The 19,724-nt window shown below is 41.9% G+C and overlaps 2 protein-coding genes across 3 annotated transcripts in view; one reads left to right on the top strand and one right to left on the bottom strand.

The window, feature by feature from the left end:
• The window catches only part of LOC105004875 (olfactory receptor 2D2-like), a 139,956-nt gene that overhangs the window by 41,470 nt on the left and 78,762 nt on the right, over positions 1-19,724 (bottom strand). The window lies entirely within an intron of this gene.
• On the top strand, positions 11,412-12,495 carry LOC105004876 (olfactory receptor 2G3-like). Its single transcript, XM_010862636.1, has one exon. It carries the CDS (start codon positions 11,491-11,493, stop codon positions 12,436-12,438), a length of 948 nt encoding a protein of 315 aa, XP_010860938.1. The 5' UTR covers positions 11,412-11,490; the 3' UTR covers positions 12,439-12,495.

Raw genomic sequence — 19,724 nt, forward strand, 5'->3', positions numbered from 1 at the left:
CACTCCAGTATTCTTGCCTGGAGAATCCCATGGACAGAGGATCCTGGCACGCTATAGTCCATGGTGTCACAAAGAGTCAGACACAACTACACAACTAACACTTTCTCCTTCATACCTTCAGCACACACACACACACACATACAAACATCAAAATTAGTGGGATGCAATCACATCAGTTTTCATTCCAATCCCAAAGAAGGGCAATGCCAAAGAATGTTCAAACTACTGCACAACTGCACTCATCTTACACGCTAATAAAGTAATGCTCAAAATTCTCCAAGTCAGGCTTCAAGAGTACCTGAACCATGAAATTCCAGATATTCAAGCTAGATTTAGAAAAGGCAAAGGAAACAGAGATCAAATTGCTAACATCCGTTGGATCATTGGAAAACAAGGGAACTCCAGAAAAATATCTACTTCTGCTTTATTAGTGGCTTCCCTGGTGGCTCAGGTGGTAAAGCATCTGCCTGCAAGGCGGGAGACCCGGGTTTGACCCTTGGGTTGAGAAGATCCTCTGGAGAAGGAAATGGCAACCCACTCCAGTACTCTTGCCTGGAAAATTCCATGGATGGAGGAGCCTGATAGGCTATAGTCCATGGGGCTGCAAAGAGTCGGACATGACTGAGCGAATTCACTTTCTTTCTTTCTGCTTTATTGATTACACCAAAGCCTTTGACTGTGTGGATCACAACAAACTGTGGAAAATTCTTAAAGAGATGGGAACACCAGACCACCTTAACTGCCTCCTGAGAAATCTGTATGCAGGTCAAGAATCAACAGTTAGAACCAAACATGGAAAAACAGACTGGTTCCAAATTGGGAAAGGAGTAAGTCAAGGCTATATATTGTCACCCTGCTTATTTAACTTATATGCAGAGTACATCATGAGAAATGCTGGACTGGATGAAGTACAAGCTGGAACCAAGATTGCTGGGAGAAATATCAATAACCTCAGATATGCAGATGACACCACCCTTATGGCAGAAAGTGAAGAGGAACTAAAGAGCCTCTTGATGAAAGTGAAAGAGGAGAGTGAAAAAGTTGGCTTAAAGCTCAACATTCAGGAAACTAAGATCATGGCATCCGGTCCCATCACTTCATGGGAAAAAGATGGGGAAACAATGGAAACAGTGAGAGACTTTATGTTTTGGGGCTCCAAAATCACTGCAGATGGTGACTACAGCCATGAAATTAAAAGATGTTTGCTCCTTGGAAGTAAAGCTATGATCAACCCAGACAGCATATTGAAAAGCAGAGACATTATGTTGCCAACAATGGTCCATCTAGTCAAAGCCATGGTTTTTCCAGTAGTCATGTATGAATCTGAGAGTTGGACTATAAAGAAAGCTGAGCACTAAAGAATTGATGATTTTGAACTGTGGTGTTGGAGAAGACTCTTGAGAGTCCCTTGAACTGCAAGGAGCTCCAACCAGTCAATCCTAAAGAAAATCAGTCCTGAATATTCATTAGAAGGACTGATGCTGAAGCTGAAGCTCCAATACTTTGGCCACCTGATGCAAAGAACTGACTCACTGGAAAAGACCCTGATGCTGAGAAAGATTGAGGGCAGGTGGAGAAGGGAATGATAGGGGATGAGATGGTTAGATGGCATCACCGACTTGATGGACATGAGTTTTAGCAAGCACTGGGAGTTGGTGATGGACAGGGAAGCCTGGCATGCTGCAGTTCATGGGGTGGCAAAGAGTTGGACATGACTGAGCAACTGAACTGAACTGAACTGAACTGAATCACATCAGCTGCCACATTAACCAGGAACTAATCTCGTGCTATCAAAGTAAATTTAAATTTCTCTCACTCTGGGGTCAGATAAATATTAATTGCTTTGTAAAAAGCAATACAAGATAAATCTTGTAAATCAGCTACTCTCTACAAGTCTAATAGGATTCAATTATCAAAATATTCTAATTGCACTTAGTCGCTTAGAAACAAGTTTTATTTGTAAACCAAGGATTATCTGGATGTTGAGAAAAATGAGAGGGTACTAAATGCTAAGAGTGCATTTTGCTTATTAGCAACTTTCTCAAGAAGATAAATTTAGGGGAGTTGACAGCCTAGAGAGCTTTTAGCAATCCCCAAGCATTAAGGGAACATAGGCCCTAAGAGTGATATGGATGAATTGTGAGAAGGGAAGAGCCTACTCTAGTCCCAGGGTTTCCTGCCTGAAGGCCGTAGCCTCTAAGAAGAGAAGTCCAGGGGAAAGAGGAGCCTTGATTTTCTGGAGAAAAAAAGAATGAAATTGTCAGCAAGACATTCTGACTGTGTTTCCTGAGGACTTATTAAGAAAATTGTCCTGGGGCCATTAGAAAGGATATGTGAGAGGACTTCCCCGGCAGTCCAGGGGTTAGGACTCCATGCTTCTAAAGCACAGGGTGCAGATTTGATTCCTGGTTGGGGAATTAAGATCCTACATGCTGCATGGCATGGCCAATAAATAACTAAAAAGGAAGGGCATGTGAGGATTATCTGCTGAAATGACTGGACCTTATTTTTCAGAGCTCTCAGGGCAGTAGAAACCCACAGCAGTCCCCTCTAATTTCCCCACCTCCCAACATGATCCCTTACTCTGGGCTAGTCCTGACTCCCCAGGTCTTTGCATAGGCTACCCCACCTGGAGTGTCCTCTCCTCACTCTTGTCTACTGTCCCCTTACTTGTTCATCAGGGCCTCGTATGGGTCTCTTCTCAGGAAGCTTTCTAACTACTTTCATCTAGGATGAAAGATTTTTTCTACTCCCCAAACTCAGTGCCACCAACTAAGCACTCAACTTTGGCCTCAGAAACACATGGAGATCTTAAAGGCTCTAACTTTCATCTCGTCCCTGAGCCCCTTTGAGAACAAGAACTACTAATACATCATTCAGATGTATTTGCATAAAGCTATTTCAAATGTTCATGACTATGAATGTCCTTTCCCCACATTGATGATTTGAAAAAAAAAAAATCTCAGTGAACTGGAAATAAAAGGAAATTTCCTTATTCTGACCAAAAAAAAAAAAATCTATATTAAAAACCTCCAACTAACATCACAAAATGATGAACAATTAAATGTTTTCACTCCTAAAATCAGTACCAAAAAAAGGATGCTTGCTCTCAACAATCCTATTCAAAATAGCATGGTAAACTTTAGCCAGTACAACAAGGCTAGGAAAGAGAATACAGGAAAGGAAGAAGTAAAATTTCATCTATTTTCAAATAACCTAATTGTCTATGTAAAAAATCAAGGATTCTACATTAAAACTCCTATAATTAATTAGTTTAGTAATGTTACAGGATTCAGGATGAACACATAAAAATCAATTTTATTCCTGTATACTAGCAATGAACAATTGGAAACTAGAATTAAGTACATAATATTATTTATGATGGACTTCCCAGGCAGTTCAGTGGTAAAGAATCTGCTTGCTAATGCAGGAACCGCAGGAGATGCAGGTTCGATCCCTGGATCAGCAAGATCCACTGGAGAAGGAAATGGCAACCCACTCCAGTATTCTTGCTGAGATAATCCTATGGACAGAGGGGCCTGGTGGGCTACAGTCCATGGGGGCTGCAAAGAGTCAGAAAAAACTGAGCAACTGAGCATGCATGAACACTATTTTTAACTTCATAAAAGTCAAATGCTTAGACATAAATTAACAAAACATGAACTATCATACCCTTCAAAACAGCCTAATGAGGGTAGATTTTGCAGTAATAGAGATAAAAGGCATGACATCATCCATTAAAGAACCATGACATTAGATTTACATCTGGAATGATCACTCTGGCTCTCATGTGGAAACTAAATTGAAGGAGAAGGATACCAGCTGCTGCACTCACTCAGGCAGGAACAGATGAGAAGCTGAACTGTTGAATAAAAGAGCAGCTACTGAACATGAGAGGTTGGTATTAGATAACAGGTCTTTATGAGGTAGACTCATTAGCTAGGTAGGTATAGGTAGCTCATTAGGAAATGGTGAGGTAGACAGAGGAGTCAAGGGTGAATCCCAGGTCTGGTTAATCAAGTGGGTGATGGGGGATGAGTGCAGAGTGTAGCCCTTTCCTGCCCTCCAAACCCATTCTTTATGGTGCATAGAAACTCTCCCTGGCTTGCCTGCCCAGGCCTCCCAACCCCCCGCCATTTCTCAATCCAAGTACTTGGTCTAATTGATATTCATATTTCTGGCCCTTTAGACTATGAAGCTGAGAAGGGAGCACCTGAGAGGAACAGGAGGCATTGGGATGGGAGGATCAGGCTCTTGAGTGTTTGGTCTTGAGTGCTACACTGGGAGGGTGAAAAGTGAGCTTGGGGCTTGGGAAGGCTGCTATGGGGCCTGGAGAATCCCACAAAGGCTCATTAAAACATCTGATCTGTTCTCCCTGAGGATCAGGAGCAGAATACTAAAGGAGGACCCAGCAGGCCCCCAGTGCATCCCACCCTGAGCCCAGCACCAGGTAAGGAGAAGGGCCTGAGGCAGGGAACTGAACCATGCTCACCCACTCCTGGGCAGCCCTGTGTTCCCCATATGTCTGACTGTGTGCCTGCCTGCTTCCACCTCCTTTCCATCCTTATCAGGCCACCCAGGCCTGTTCCCTGAACTCTGTCCTCCTCTGTTCGCTGACTTCTCTGTGTACAGTGGTCTATCCGTCTCTTGGTCATTTTCTTTCCTTCCTTTTTTTTTTTGAATATTCAGAGATTTAAATTTTATCTTATTTTTAAACTTTACAATATTGTATTAGTTTGCCAAATATTGAAATGAATCCGCCACAGGTATACCCGCGTTCCCCATCCTGAACCCTCCTCCCTCCTCCCTCCCCTACCCTCCCTCTGGGTCGTCCCAGTGCACCAGCCCCAAGCATCCAGTACCGTGCATCGAACCTGGACTGGCGACTTGTTTCATACATGATATTATACATGTTTCAATGCTATTCTCCCAAATCTCCCCACCCTCTCCCTCTCCCACAGAGTCCATAAGACTGATCTATACATTGGTGTCTCTTTTGCTGTCTAGTACACAGGGTTATTGTTACCATCTTTCTAAATTCCATATATATGTGTTAGTATACTGTATTGGTGTTTTTCTTTCTGGCTTACTTCACTCTGTATAATAGGTTCCAGTTTTCCGAGTGAGCTCCTCAGCTGAGGGAGAGAAAAGTAGAAGAAAGTGAAGGCTGTTGTATGGAGCTGAGGCATTTGACTCTCCTCTGAAGCCCACTGAGGATAGAAGTCAAGACACTGGTAAGGATAGATCAAGGTATTGATGACAAGTTAATAGAAGTTAGAACCTGGAAGGGGACATTAGAAGTGGGAAGAGCTGTGAAGTTCTTATTTAGGAAGGGGAGAGATGTAACTGCTTCTAAACAGGATATTGGTATCCTAGCACTCTTTTCTGGTACAGCCTTAGGCCAGGCCTTGGGATGGATGGGAAGAAGGCTCATAGTGGGCTTGGAGCTCCCCATTCACTTGCTCCTGGTCCTTCTATCCCGCTGCACATTCCTCAGTTTTGCACCATAAGACTATGAGTGGGATGCTTACTGAGAGACTACTACAGTGGTCCAGGCATCAGGTCCAGATGAAGCTGAAAGAAGAAGCGCACAGAAGGATGACCTAGAGAGAGTGAACCAGAGACCTTCCCACCTGACCAGCTGCACTAGTCCCAATGACACTTTGCTTGATCCTCTTATGGGGTCAGCAAGTTCACTATCTCCCAGGTCAGTTGATCCTATCCGTGATCTGCCCTCACTAATATAAGTTAGTTATATTTTGCTGGAATTTACCTCCCTAGTAGAATTCGCAAGTGCACTTTTTAGGACCTGGAACAAGTCTCATCCATCTTCCACATGAAAGCCTTTCAGAGAGTAGGCCCTCAGCTTCCAGAATTCTCCTACCCTTTCATTCCATGTGGCAAACACCCCCACTTGCCTCAACTCTTCCTCACATGATGTTGTTTCCAGACATTTCTTTATAACCTCTTTCAACTTAGCTATCGTCCCCTTAAAACGTGGCCCCAGAAGGTGGTCTGGCTTCTGCAGACACAGTTCCATGATACCTCCTGTGATCTCACAGCATCTTTTCTCAGTTTTGTCACTTTACGATGATGTTTTAGGAACATCCTTGCATTGATCCCCTTTCAGTCTTCAGTTATTTCTCAGCTGAGCTGACTATGTATGGCTGGCTTTTTAAGCAGAGGGGCAGGGAATTTTACATTGGTGCTATAGCATTTTTTTTTTTTGGTTGGCATATGCTTCTTTTTCTATCCAGTTGAGACTTGAAATCTGACTTGCAATGACATGACCAGATCTTCTTCCTCACCATCTACACGAGATGTGAAGAAAGAACCTGTGAGACTGGTCCATGGGAATGTATCTTGAATTTTCTGGTGGTCACAGTTAGATGTCAGACATGACTGAGTGCATACACACACACACAGTTAAATGATCTGTATCCTTCTCATTCATACATCTTCCCCTTTGTTTATGTTCTATTGAAACTGCCTCTCAAGACTTGTGTTCTTAGTTTTGTTGCTGTCTGCTTCCTCAGAGACCATGCAATAGCACCTCTTTCCCTTTCTTTTGGATTTCCTCCAGTGTAATACACATTCTGAACTTCTACCTTAAGAAAATGACAAAGGAAACAAAGCACTCCCCTCACCTTATGTCCCAATCTTAGATATCTCCTCATCTCAGTCCTTCTCTTTATAGCCAAGTTCGCTCCTCATAACCCACTGATTTCTGCCTTCATCACTCCACAGAAATTTCCCACATCCAAGCAACTAATAAGTCTAGCATTATTGCATTTTTTGAAAAGTTTTAATTCCTCTTGCTCTCTCTATAGCATTTAGCATCATATACGCTCTTGGAGATGGTAGTTCCCTGAGCTTACACTGTCAAGCTCTCCTGCCTCCCTGGATGCTCTTGTTCAAGCCCATCTCTTCTCCTGCTGATCTCTCCAGTGTTCCTCCTCCCAGGTTGTGTCTTTGGAGCCTCTGTACTCTCTCTGAGATATCCCTGAGAGTTCTCATCCATTCTGTGCCTTAATTACCTTCTAAAGTTTGATTTTCTGCTTAGATCTCTTTCCTGAGCTGCAAGGCAATCTGTCTAACTCTTTGATGATCAGATCCTCCAGGACACTCGATGTTTCAAACTCTGCATGTCTACAATAGAATTAATAATGACTTTCTGACCATTTTCTCCCCACCCCATCACTCTTTCTTTCACCTCCACCTGTCCTGTAATGGTATTACTGTCAACTTAGCTTCCCAGGTCTGAAACCTCAAACTCATGCTTGTTTCCTCCCTCTTCCTCATCTTCTGTACCGCTCGGTTACCAAGTCTTCTCCACCTCTCTCTCTAATCTCTCTTCTCTTCTTTGTTGTCTGGAATGTTACCGTTCTCCTGTCTTTCCTTCATACCTCTCAGCTGGTCTTTCTCCAATGTCTTTTCCTAACTTCCACCCAAATAGTGATATTTCTAAAATCTAAGTAGGAAGTCAGGAAACACCTGGGGTAACAAGCAAATTTGGCCTTGGAATACAGAATGAAGCAAAGCAAAAGCTAACAGAGTTTTTCTCAGAAAACACACTGGTCATAGCAAACACCCTCTTCCGACACAAGAGAAGACTCTACACATGGACATCACCAGATGGTCAACACCAAAATCAGATTGATTATATTCTTTGCAGCCAAAGATGGAGAAGCTCTATACAGTCAGCAAAAAAAGACCAGGAGCTGACTGTGGCTCAGATCATGAACTCCTTATTGCCAAATTCAGACTGAAATTGAAGAAAGTAGGGGAAACCACTAGACCATTCAGGTATGACCTAAATCAAATCCCTTATGATTATACAGTGGAAGTGAGAAATAGATTTAAGGGACTAGATCTGATAGATAGAGTGCCTGATGAACTGTGGAGACAGGGTACAGGAGACAGGAGTACATTGTACAGGAAACAGGGATCAAGACCATCCCCATGGAAAAGAAATGCAAAAAAGCAAAACGGCTATCTGGGGAGGCCTTACAAATAGCTGTGAAAAGAAGAGAAGCAAAAAGCAAAGGAGAAAAAGAAAGATATAAACATCTGAATGCAGAGTTCCAAAGAATATCAAGAAGAGATAAGAAAGCCTTCCTCAGCAATCAATGCAAAGAAATAGAGGAAAACAACAAAATGGGAAAGACTGGAGATCTCTTCAAGAAAATTAGAGATACCAAGGGAACATTTCATGCAAAGATGGGCTCGATAAAGGACAGAAATGATATGGACCTAACAGAAGCAGAAGATATTAAGAAGAGGTGGCAAGAATACACAGAAGAACTGTACAAAAAAGAGCTTCATGACCCAGATAGATAGTCATGATGGTGTGATCACTCACCTAGAGCCAGACATCCTGGAATGTGAAGTCAAGTGGGCCTTAGGAAGCATCACTATGAACAAAGCTAGTGGAGGTGATGGAATTCCAGTTGAGGTATTTCAAATCCTGAAAGATGATGCTGTGAAAGTGCTACACTCAACATGCCAACAAATTTGGAAAACTCAGCAGTGGCCACAGGACTGGAAAAGGTCAGTTTTCATTCCAATCCCAAAGAAAGACAATGCCAAAGAATGCTCAAACTACTGCACAATTGCACTCATCTCACATGCTAGTAAAGTAATGCTCAAAATTCTCCAGCCAGGCTTCAGCAATACATGAACCATGAACTTCCAAATGTTCAAGCTGGTTTCAGAAAAGGCAGAGGAACCAGAGATCAAATTGCCAACATCCACGGGATCATCAAAAAAGCAAGAGAGCTCCAGAAAAACATCTAGGTCTGCTTTATTGACTATGCCAAAGCCTTTGACTGTGTGGATCACAATAAACTGTGGGAAATTCTGAAAGAGATGGGAATACCAGACCACCTGACCTGCCTCTTGAGAAAACTATATGCAGGTCAGGAAACAACAGTTAGAACTAGACACGGAACAACAGACTGGTTTCAAATAGGAAAAGGAGTACGTCAAGGCTGTATATTGTTACCCTGCTTATTTAACTTATATGCAGAGTACAGCATGAGAAACACTGGGCTGGAACAAGCACAAGCTGAAATCAAGACTGCCAGGAGAAATATCAATAACCTCAGATATGCAGGTGACATCACCCTTGTGGTAGAAAGTGAAGAGGAACTAAAAAGCCTCTTGATGAAAGTGAAAGAGGAGAGTGGAGTCCCTTGGACTGCAAGGAGATCCAACTAGTCCATTTTAAAGGATATCAGTTCTGGGTGTTCTTTGGAAGGACTGATGCTAAAGCTGAAACTCCAATACTTTGGCCACCTCATGTGAAGAGTTGACTCATTGGAAAATACCCTGATGCTTGGAGGGATTGGGGGCAGGAGAAGAAGGGGACGACAGAGGATGAGATGGCTGGATGGCATCACCGACTCGATGGACATGTGTTTGAGTGAACTCCAGGAGTTGGTGATGGACAGGGAGCCCTGGCGTGCTGTGATTCATGGGGTTGCAAAGAGCCAGACGTGACTGAGCAACTGAACTGAACTGAAGCCTTAATGAATTATTTCTCTGCTTAAGACTCACCTGATGCTTGCCATGGCCTAAATGATCGAGTCTATGCTCATTACCAAGGTACCCAATACCTTTTTCTTCCTATTGTTTGCAAACCAGCCTGCCCTCAGACCTTATCACACGTGTCCCCTGGTTGTACAAAACTCTCTCTCGTTTGATCCTTTGTAACTACTACTCCATTTGCTTGCAAAACTCTTCCTAGTTTTCCAACTTCCTACTCTTCTTTGCTTAGCTAATTCCTATTCATCTTTTAAGATTCACATCATGGGCCCTGTTTTTGGAGAAGTTTAGCTTTCAAAGGCTAGTTCAGGTGCTTCTTTAATGGATCCCCATGACCCTCTATACTTACTCTTGTCATAGCACTTATCACTTGAGTACCATTCATTGTTTATCTGTCTCCTTCCTATGTGTGTTCTTTGAGGGTAGTAATTTTTTATTTCTGTATCCCTAGTGCTTAACACAGCATTGACTGCCAGCCCATATTTCCATCAGAGTGCTAAATACATTGGAATGTGATTTGTGTCTTTATTCTTCTATTTCCCCCAAAACACTGTGAGCTTCTTCAGGATTAGGAGTATACCATGTTTGTTCTGGTCTCTTTCAGTTTTGTTTACCATTTGATATACAACACCAGGAAGATAATTTGACTGGAATGAACATCACTGAGCTTCCACTTTGTGCTAGCTACAGTGCTGTGTGCACCATGCATATCATATATTACTTCTCACAGGTTCTGTTCCTGTTTCTGGTAGATATTATGTAGATTTTACAGAGAAGGAAATGAGGTTAAAGGAGACTAAATTACTTGAACTGGCCACAGTTGAAGTACCAAGACTTGAATGTCAATCTTCTGATTCCAAATCCCATGTTCCTCCACTAGAACCACTTCCTATGATGCCAAAAATGAAGAATCAGCTCTAACTTTTGAGATATAAACTAAACTTTGGAGTTCCCTGACTGTCATAAGTCTTGACTCTAGGAGAGAAAGAGACCCCAAAGTATAAATTACCACTAGGAAGGTATTCCCATCAAGCTGAAAGAATCAGAGATGCCAAAGCTGACTTCAAGCCAAAAAGACAGCTATTATTCTGCGTCAATTATAGTTTGAGGGTCAAGCAGGAAGACTTTTTTTCTGTTGTGAATAAGGCCAGGAAGAGGCCCAGTGGTGAGCAACTCCATCTGAAATAAAATCAGATATGAGGAAGCTTCCAGAGACACCAAAGATTCAAGAAACACAGACCTGGATAAAATTTTCAAAAAAATTTTCATATTCTGGAGTCATATAATCTTGCCCATATTTCTGACTTGCCCTGCCTGTATATATGTAGTGATTTGAAGTTTAAAGCACCAAAGGAAAGAGTTTTGAGTGATTTGTTTTTTGACAGGAGGGAGAAGGAAACTTCAAATCTTCGTCATCACACTCTACACTGAAGACTAAGGCAGAAGAACCTCAAGCAATGTGCTATGTGGTTGTGGCTCCTGAAGCACAAGAGAGCAGATGGCCTTGCTAGGACTAAGAGAGGAAACACAATGAGAAACTGGAAGTTCTGATGAAAGATTCACACTTGAGAGAATGAAAATCTCATAAAGTTTTCCCTGCCCTTCCCTAATTTAACCTCATCCTAGACAGACCTCAGTCAATGACCTGATATTAGTCCCGAGTGAGAAGGGGACGACAGAGGATGAGATGGCTGGATGGCATCACTGACTCAATGGACGTGAGTCTCAGTGAACTCCGGGAGTTGGTGATGGACAGGGAGGCCTGGCGTGCTGCGATTCATGGGGTCGCAAAGAGTCGGATACGACTGAGCGACTGATCTGATCTGATCTGAGTATCTAAATAAAATCATCGACCTTGCCAACAACTGAACAATCATGGTGATTGATGTGCATCCTAAGCTGGAACAATAGTTCGTTCATTTCTCTTTCTGCAGCTGAAGGAGAATGCAGGATTTCCTCTGGGAGAACCAGAGCTCCGTGTCTGAGTTCATCCTTCTGGGCTTCTCCAAGGATTCCCAAATTAATACAATCCTCTTCAACATCTTCCTCTTCCTCTATGTCTCTACTCTTGTGGGCAATGGGCTCATTGTCACCTTAATCCACCTGGACTCCCGCCTCAGTACACCCATGTATTTTTTCCTCAGTATCCTCTCCATGCTGGATATGAGCTATGTCACCACCACTGTGCCCCAGATGTTGGTACATCTGGTCTGTCAGAAGAAAACTATCTCTTATGTTGGGTGTGTGGCCCAGATGTACATCTTTCTGGTGTTGGGCATCACTGAGGGCTGGCTGTTCTCTGTCATGGCCTGTGATAGATATGTGGCCATCTGCTACCCACTCAGGTACAAGGTTATCATGAGCCCACGGCTGTGTGGGGCAATGGTGGTCTTTTGTGGACTGTGGGGGGTGAGCTGCTCTCTAGTTTACACTGTCTTCACTATGCGCCTGCCCTACTGTGGCCCCAGTGAGATCAACCACTTCTTCTGTGAGGTTCCTGCTGTTCTAAAGCTGGCCTGTGCAGATACATCCCTCAATGACCAAGTAGATTTCATCCTAGGTTTCATCCTTCTTCTGGTACCCCTTTCCTTCATTCTGGCTTCTTACATCCGCATCTTTGCCACCATATTGAGAATTCGCTCGGCCCAAGGTCGGCTCAAGGCCTTCTCCACCTGTGCCTCCCACATCACTGTGGTCACCATGTTCTGTGGACCCGCCATGTTTATGTACATGAACCCTGGGGCCAATGCCTCCCCAGAGCGGGACAAGAAACTTGCCCTGTTCTACAACGTCATCTCTGCCTTTCTCAACCCCATTATCTATAGCCTCAGAAACAAAGATGTAAAGAGAGCTTTCCTCAAGCTAACAGGCTGGGGCAGGACCACTGAATGAGGTCACTGGAACACAGAAGGCTACGACCAGACCTGAAACCATAGGTTCTGTGGTCCTTCCACCCCATTCCCTACCATAATCCTATAGATAGGCAAGAATCACTGACTGTTAGGGGAGATGATATGGAAAGTAAGTACCTGGGTGGGACGTGATGACTCCAGTGGGCTCTCTTTAAACATCAAGAGACTAAACTATGGACATCTTGCCAAGGAAAGATCCATGTCTGATTTTTTCCTGTTTCCCCAGGGCCCAGCAAAGAGCCTGACAAATCAAAGCATTTACTCAAAGCAAATGTTGAGTCACTGAATTCATGAGGATTGGACCTATTAAATCAACTCTAGGTAGATAGGACAAGATGGGTCATAGGACCCAGATTAGTGAACTTTATTTTATCTCAATAAAGAGTATCAACAGATCTAAAGAAACATAGTTTCGGGGTAAAGGAAAGGTGACCTTTAGAATGGGATTCAAGGATTGGTGATTGTCCATCCAGTATTTCCATGATGTGCCCCTGCTATGGTGAAGAGATACTTTGAGGGAGTCTCTCAGTGATACAAGTAAAATGTCACCCAAAAGAAATTGTAGTGGGTCAGAGCTCATACTTTGCAGCAAACCATCACTTTGTAGGATTGTTGTGAGAAGTCAGTGTAGGTAACATTCTCAAAACAGTGCTTGATACACTGCTTGCTTTACATAAACATTGTCCTTCTTCTTGTTATAGTTGACTTCTTTTTCCTAACACCTCAGTTACCAAGCAAACAACTGAGACCATTTCCACTTACAGACAGTAGCCATTCTGCTCTCTGGAAAGGGATAGCTCGCAATACAATTGAAAAGGTTGGTATTTGTGTATACTTCATCCTTACGTGGATTTAGTGAGTCGGTAAGTAGGATCTGTCACCAAGAAGCTTATCAGCGAAACTATAGAAAAATAATATCCCTTCAAGATACCAAAAAAGAGGCCCTGATTGCAAACAACCACTGCTCCTCAAGGATACCTCCATTGATATTCTCCCAGGGTAGAGCTTTCAAAATAAATATTTGTCCATATCTGAATTGAGTAATGATGGTGTTAATAGAGTACTTTATTCAAGAGGATATCAACAGGTATGGAAAGAGATGGATATCATAAAGGGTGCTGGTTCCTCTTACCAGTGCCAGAGCCTTTTACCCATGGCTGTGGCCCCTGAGAGTCCCCAGCACCCTCTAGGAGGCACAGAAAAATTGCTCCACAGAATCTTAGGAATTGTACTGGCCACACAGCATCTATCATACCAAGAAAGGCAGGTAACACCGCAGTGAGGCCTGAGTCAGAGAAGTAAGCTTTCACCTTTAGAGAATCACCTGCAAGTTTTGGTTTCACTCTTTCTACTAACTAGAGAACAAACAAAAAAGGAGGCAGGAGTTCCTGGCATTTATTTTATCCTTGTCATCATCCTGACATCCCACAGTTCATAGAGCCATCCCAGTCTTTCCCATTCCAAATTTAGCTTTGAATTTGAAAGTCTGGATCACCTAGTGGAACGAAGGACAGGTTATTCAAGGAAACGGTGCCATGGCGAAATATTGTCAAAATCTTGCTTTGAACCCAAAGGAAATTTAAAGCCATTAGGCTCCCTTCTGACAAATATTAGGCCTCTTTAGCATCAGAATTGTTGAATCGACATTAATTAACAGTCCTCAATAAAAAAAGTGATGGTTCCCATGAAGGTGATACAGATTCAATCTAACTGAATATCAGTGAAGCTGCTTTGGACTCAGTAAGAAAGTACTGATGATTATGGTGTTGATGACAGAATGAGTATAACTTGTAGAGGAAGAATAATGTTTGACCTTCCCACTCCACAGCATGTTATAGGATGTTTGTTGACCATGTTTTGAAAAGTAGTAAGGAACAGGGTTTGAGGAGAGATCCTGGGGCACTGGGAGAGCAAGTGAGCAGGAGTCATGTAGAAAGACTGGAAGGATGCACCAAGTCCCCCAAATCACAAACGCAAAGGAAGGATAGGAGTTGATGATGCTATCCAGGCTACATCAAGATACTAGTGGGATGATAGGAAAAAATGGGAAGACAAAAGGGTTTGATTAGGCCAGACAACAGCATGGTAGGATTAGAAGTTGGAGAGAACAAGAAGAGACTGGGTTGCGGAAAATTTAGAATTGAGAGTGAAAACTCTTGAAAGAGTTTATGAATAAGCCCATCTGAGAGTGTTGTCCCTAGGGAAGTTTCAGATTTTTGGTAAAGAGATAGAAGGCAAATTCAGTGAAGAGATTTGGGGTGTGGTTTAATTTTAGGAAACAGGATTTCAGAGAGAAGTTACAGGGAGAAGAGATGAAGCTCAGTATGGGATGGAACATATGGGATGCTTGGATGCTCAGTGGCTGAATATTTTGGTAGGCCAATATTTTGTATTGACCATATTTTTGGCCAATACATTGGCCAAAGATGAAACAGACAAAACAGGCTTGGAAACCCAGCTCCTTCGTTTACCAATTTTGAGACTTTGGCTGTGGTTCCTAATCACAATGAGCATTTGTAATTCGAGCTTCAGATTTTCTCTTCAGTAAAATGGAGATAATGATACTTATTTTGAAAGGTTTAGAGAGATTGTAGCTTTCTAGGTCCAAAAAAAGAGATACCTCTTTAGGTCCAAAAGGTTACACAAGGGAAACTTGATGTAAAGGAGTGTTAACCACAATAAAATAAAATATAAGTAACTCAGCGTGGTACCCAAGGGCCGAGGGATAGTAGCCAAGGAAGAATAGACCTGGGAGGGATTCAGACCTCATTGGAGAAGGTATGGTTCAGGCACTGAATTGCAAAGGAGTTCACGGATTTCTTCTTGTTCTTCCCTGTAGCTCAGATGGTAAAGAATCTGCCTGCAATGTAGGAGACCTGGGTTTGATCCCTGGGTCTGGAAGATCTCCTGGAGAAGGGAATGGCAATCCACTCCAGAATTCTTGCCTGGAGAATTCCATGGACAGAGGAGCCTGATGGGCTACAGTCCATGGGATCACAGATGGTCGGATACAACTGAGTGATTAACATTTACTTACTTCATGGATTTAGACAAGCCAGAGTTAGTCTGGAGTTGCTAGGCAACCTATAGGTCACCTTTCAGGGTGCAAGTAAGCTGAAACTATATATTTTTAAAGAAATATGTGTTGGACATTTTTAGCTATTGGTTTGCTTGCATTCTCTGAATTCTGAAGCTATTTTAGTAGCTTTGGAAAGTTCAGTTCAGTTCAGTCACTCAGTCGTGTCCGATTCTTTGTGACCCCATGGACTGCAGCACGCCTGGCCTCCCTGTCCATCACCAACTCCCGGAGTTCACTCAAGCTCATGTTCATTGAGTCGGTGATGCCATCCAACCACCTCATGCTCTGCCATCCCCTTCTCCTCCTGCCTTCAAACTTTCCAGCATCAGGGTCTTTTCAAATGAAAGTTGACTTTGGAAAGTTCACTCTTTTTAAACAATATCTTCTTTATTTTTTTTTAATTTTCTCTTTCAACTACCTACTTTTGTAAAACACAATGTGGGTTTATCACTAGGAAATGAGGAAACAACACAACTGCACTCTTTGCCACATACATGTGAACTGAATAACATGTGCAGTGACCGACAGTCTTTGAAAGAAGTGATAACTGTTCACTAATCATTATGCATCTGCTATTTATGTAGTGATTTATGGCCTGAAGAGCTAGTAGTAAGCTGTATTTACTCAGTTATTTGGTGAACAGTGTTGTTGAAAAACTACCATTATTCAGTTTCACCTTGAGAGCTGAAGTCCATGCATGTTTGTAGTTGCTTAGTCGCTACGTTGTATCCACCTCTTGTGATCCCATGGCTTTAGCCTCCCTGGCTCCTCTGTCCATGGGATTTTCCAGACAAGAATACTGGAGTGGGTTGCCATTTCCATCTCTATATCTTCTCAACCCTGGGATTGAACCTATGTCTCCTGCATTGGCAGGCAGATTCTTTACCACTGAGCCACAAGGGAAGTCCCCTATGCATGTTAAAATCATGCAAAACAAGAACACCCTGGACTCGGTATTGGGAACTGCTGGTTCCTGCCTGTCTTTCAATGTATGGAATTGTATTTTAAACCAATATGAGGGGTAATGCTTCCTACACCCTGCTCACACTTTATTTAAGGGCTGTAATGGCAGAGGAAGTGAGGTAAATGAGTTCTTTGAAGTATATCTCTCAAATTAAGTGAATCAATTCCATTTTCTATGCAAAAAAAAGAAAAAGACAGAGGAGCAGGAAAGAAGGAAGGTACATAGTTTTCAAATCCTTTAAAGTACTTGCATCAGTAACTTACTATTGGCCTTACCAGTGTGAACTGCTGTCAGACTGTGTTCTCTTTTCCTAAAACTCTCAACACGTCCCATGTATAATCCAAAATCTCTGGTTAATTACTTATTAATTATTATGTGTGCTAAGTTGCTTCAGTTGTGTCTCTGACTCATTGCAACCTTATAGACTGTAACCTGCATACTATACATTAACCCATTCAATATGGTGTAGATTGTCAAATATAGATCAGGGTAAAACACTGTGGTATTCAGAAAATGTGACCTGTTTGCTCAAATTTTTGTTCATTGAAATTAATTTACAAAAATAAAATTCACTCTTTTTGCACTAGAAAGTCATTTTCATAAAGCTATAAGAAAGGAAATGATGCAAAAAAAAATTTTTTTTTCTGCTTGAGAATATATAGTTCTCAGATATCTCTAGCTTCCTAAAAGTATGGTTTCTAAACTGGAATGGACAGAAGGAGAGTCAATAAGCTGCCTTCAACACAGAGGAAAGTCTAACGGCTAAGGGGGCCTGCCTGCCTCGTCCTACCTGTGTGGAGCTTCCAGCTAGCATTTGAGAACCTCTCAAATATGTACCACCAAGGTTCAGCAGACATTAAGAAAAACCACCTCATCCAGCAAAAGAATCCTTTTGCTGGGTATATTCTTGCCATATGGCAGGCAATGTTCTAAGGGTTTTGTATATATATTACCTCACTTAATGCTGACAGGAACCCTCTTTGGTAGATACTATTATTACTTCTATATGCAGATTACAAAGTATAGAAAAACAGCAAGTATGAAGCAGAGCCAGGTGTCAAACCCAGCAGCATGGCCCCAGAGTCCACATTATCAACTTCCACGTGGCTCAGCATGAACAAAGGAGGCTGAAATACACAGGGAGGGGCTGAGAAAACAGAATGAAGAGAAGAGAAGAAAACTTTTTAAAAACCAAAACTATAAATCATTTCCTGAAAGATACAATTAAATATATCATCTATAGAATAAGTAAATGATATGAAAGAAGAGCAATTAAAGAATAAAGAACTCTCAGGTGATAAAATAAAAAATTAAAATTAAAATAAATATTCAGTGACATGGTTAGAAAAAAAAATCAAAGAAATCTTTCTTCTAATTAGAGCTAAATCAAAAAAGGTTCAAATCTGAGTAATAGAAATTCCAGAGTTAGAACAAAGAAAATAAGAGGGAGGTTGTAAAATAAAATTTCCCATAATTATAGAATCTGAATCCTTCCAAATTCCCTAATCCAGGAATGAAAACAGGCCCACACCAAAGCAAATCACCACAGAACTTCAGATGCTGGGAGAAGGAAGCTTCTAGAGAGGAGAATGAGAACTAGCATGGCACTGATTCTCAATGGCAGCACATGGGGCTGTGAGGCAAAAAAGCAGTGCCTGCAGTATTCTCAGGAATAATCCCACACCAGCCAAATTAAAGGCAACTGCAAGATGCAAGCAGACACAAGTCCATCTCCCATGGCCCCTTTCCTACCAGAAAGTGGTATACAGCAGAAGAAGGCACAAGCTAAGACAGGAAAACATGGGATCCAGGAAATAGTGGACCCAAACTAGAAGCTCTAAAGAGACGGGGGACAGGTGTATGACAGATCTAGATTAGAGTGGGGAAATTATAAGGTGGATAAGATGGCAAAACATCAAGAAGAAATAAGGATAAAGAAGGAAAACAAGGCACAGAGAAAGATATAAGGTGATAATTAACTCAGGAAAAAAACAAAAGCTGTACTACAAAGTAAACTATTTTATAGTATACCTACTGTAAAATGATTGGTATTTAAACAATCATAATGACATAAAACAAGACTGGGAGCTGACTGTGGCTCAGATCATGAACTCCTTATTGCCAAATTCAGACTTAAATTGAAGAAAGTGGGGGAAACCACTAGACCATTCAGATATGACATAAATCAAATCCCTTATGATTATACAGTGGAAGTAAGAAATACATTTAAGTGACTAGATCTGATAAACAGAGTGCCTGATGAACTATGGATGGAGGTTTGTGACATTGTACAGGAGACAGGGATCAAGACCATCCCCATGGAAAAGAAATGCAAAAAAGCAAAATGGCTGTCTGAGGAGGCCTTACAAATAGCTGTGAAAAGAAGAAAAGTGAAAAGCAAAGGAGAAAAGGAAAGATGTAAGCATGTGAATGCAGAGTTCCAAAGTATAGCAAGGAGAGATAAGAAAGCCTTCTTCAGCAATCAATGAAAAGAAATAGAGGAAAATAACAGAATGGGAAAGACCAGAGATCTCTTCAAGAAAATTAGAGATACCAAGGGAACGTTTCATGCAAAGATGGGCTCGATAAAGGACAGAAATGGTATAGACCTAAGAGAAACAGAAAATATTACGAAGAGGTGGCAAGAATACACAGAAGAACTGTACAAAAAAGAGCTTCATGACCCAGATAATCATGATGGTGTGATCATTCACCTAGAGCCAGACATCCTGGAATGTGAAGTCAAGTGGGCCTTAGAAAGCATCACTATGAACAAAGCTAGTGGAGGTGATGGAATTCCAGTTGAGGTATTTCAAATCCTGAAAGATGATGCTGTGAAAGTGCTGCACTCAACATGCCAGCAAATTTGGAAAACTCAGCAGTGGCCACAGGACTGGAAAAGGTCAGGTTTCATTCCAATCCCAAAGAAAGGCAATGCAAAGAATGCTCAAACTACTGCACAATTCCACTCATCTCACACGCTAGTAAAGTAATGCTCAAAATTCTCCAAGCCAGGCTTCAGCAATACATGAACCATGAACTTCCAGATGTTCAAGCTAGTTTTAGAAAAGGCAGAGGAACCAGAGATCAAATTGCCAACAACTGCTGGATCATAGAAAAAGCAAGAGAGTTCCAGAGAAACATCTATTTCTGCTTTATTGACTATGCCAAAGCCTTTGACTGTGTGGATCACAATAAACTGTGGAAAATTCTTAAAGAAATG

This window comes from Bison bison, unplaced genomic scaffold, assembly GCF_000754665.1.
Source record: "Bison bison bison isolate TAMUID 2011002044 unplaced genomic scaffold, Bison_UMD1.0 scf7180017864484, whole genome shotgun sequence".
Taxonomy (NCBI): Eukaryota; Metazoa; Chordata; class Mammalia; order Artiodactyla; family Bovidae; genus Bison; species Bison bison.

Excerpts from the sequence above, each read along its gene's own strand:
- LOC105004876 (XM_010862636.1), top strand. The coding sequence starts at position 11,491 with ATGCAGGATTTCCTCTGGGAGAACCAGAGCTCCGTGTCTGAGTTCATC.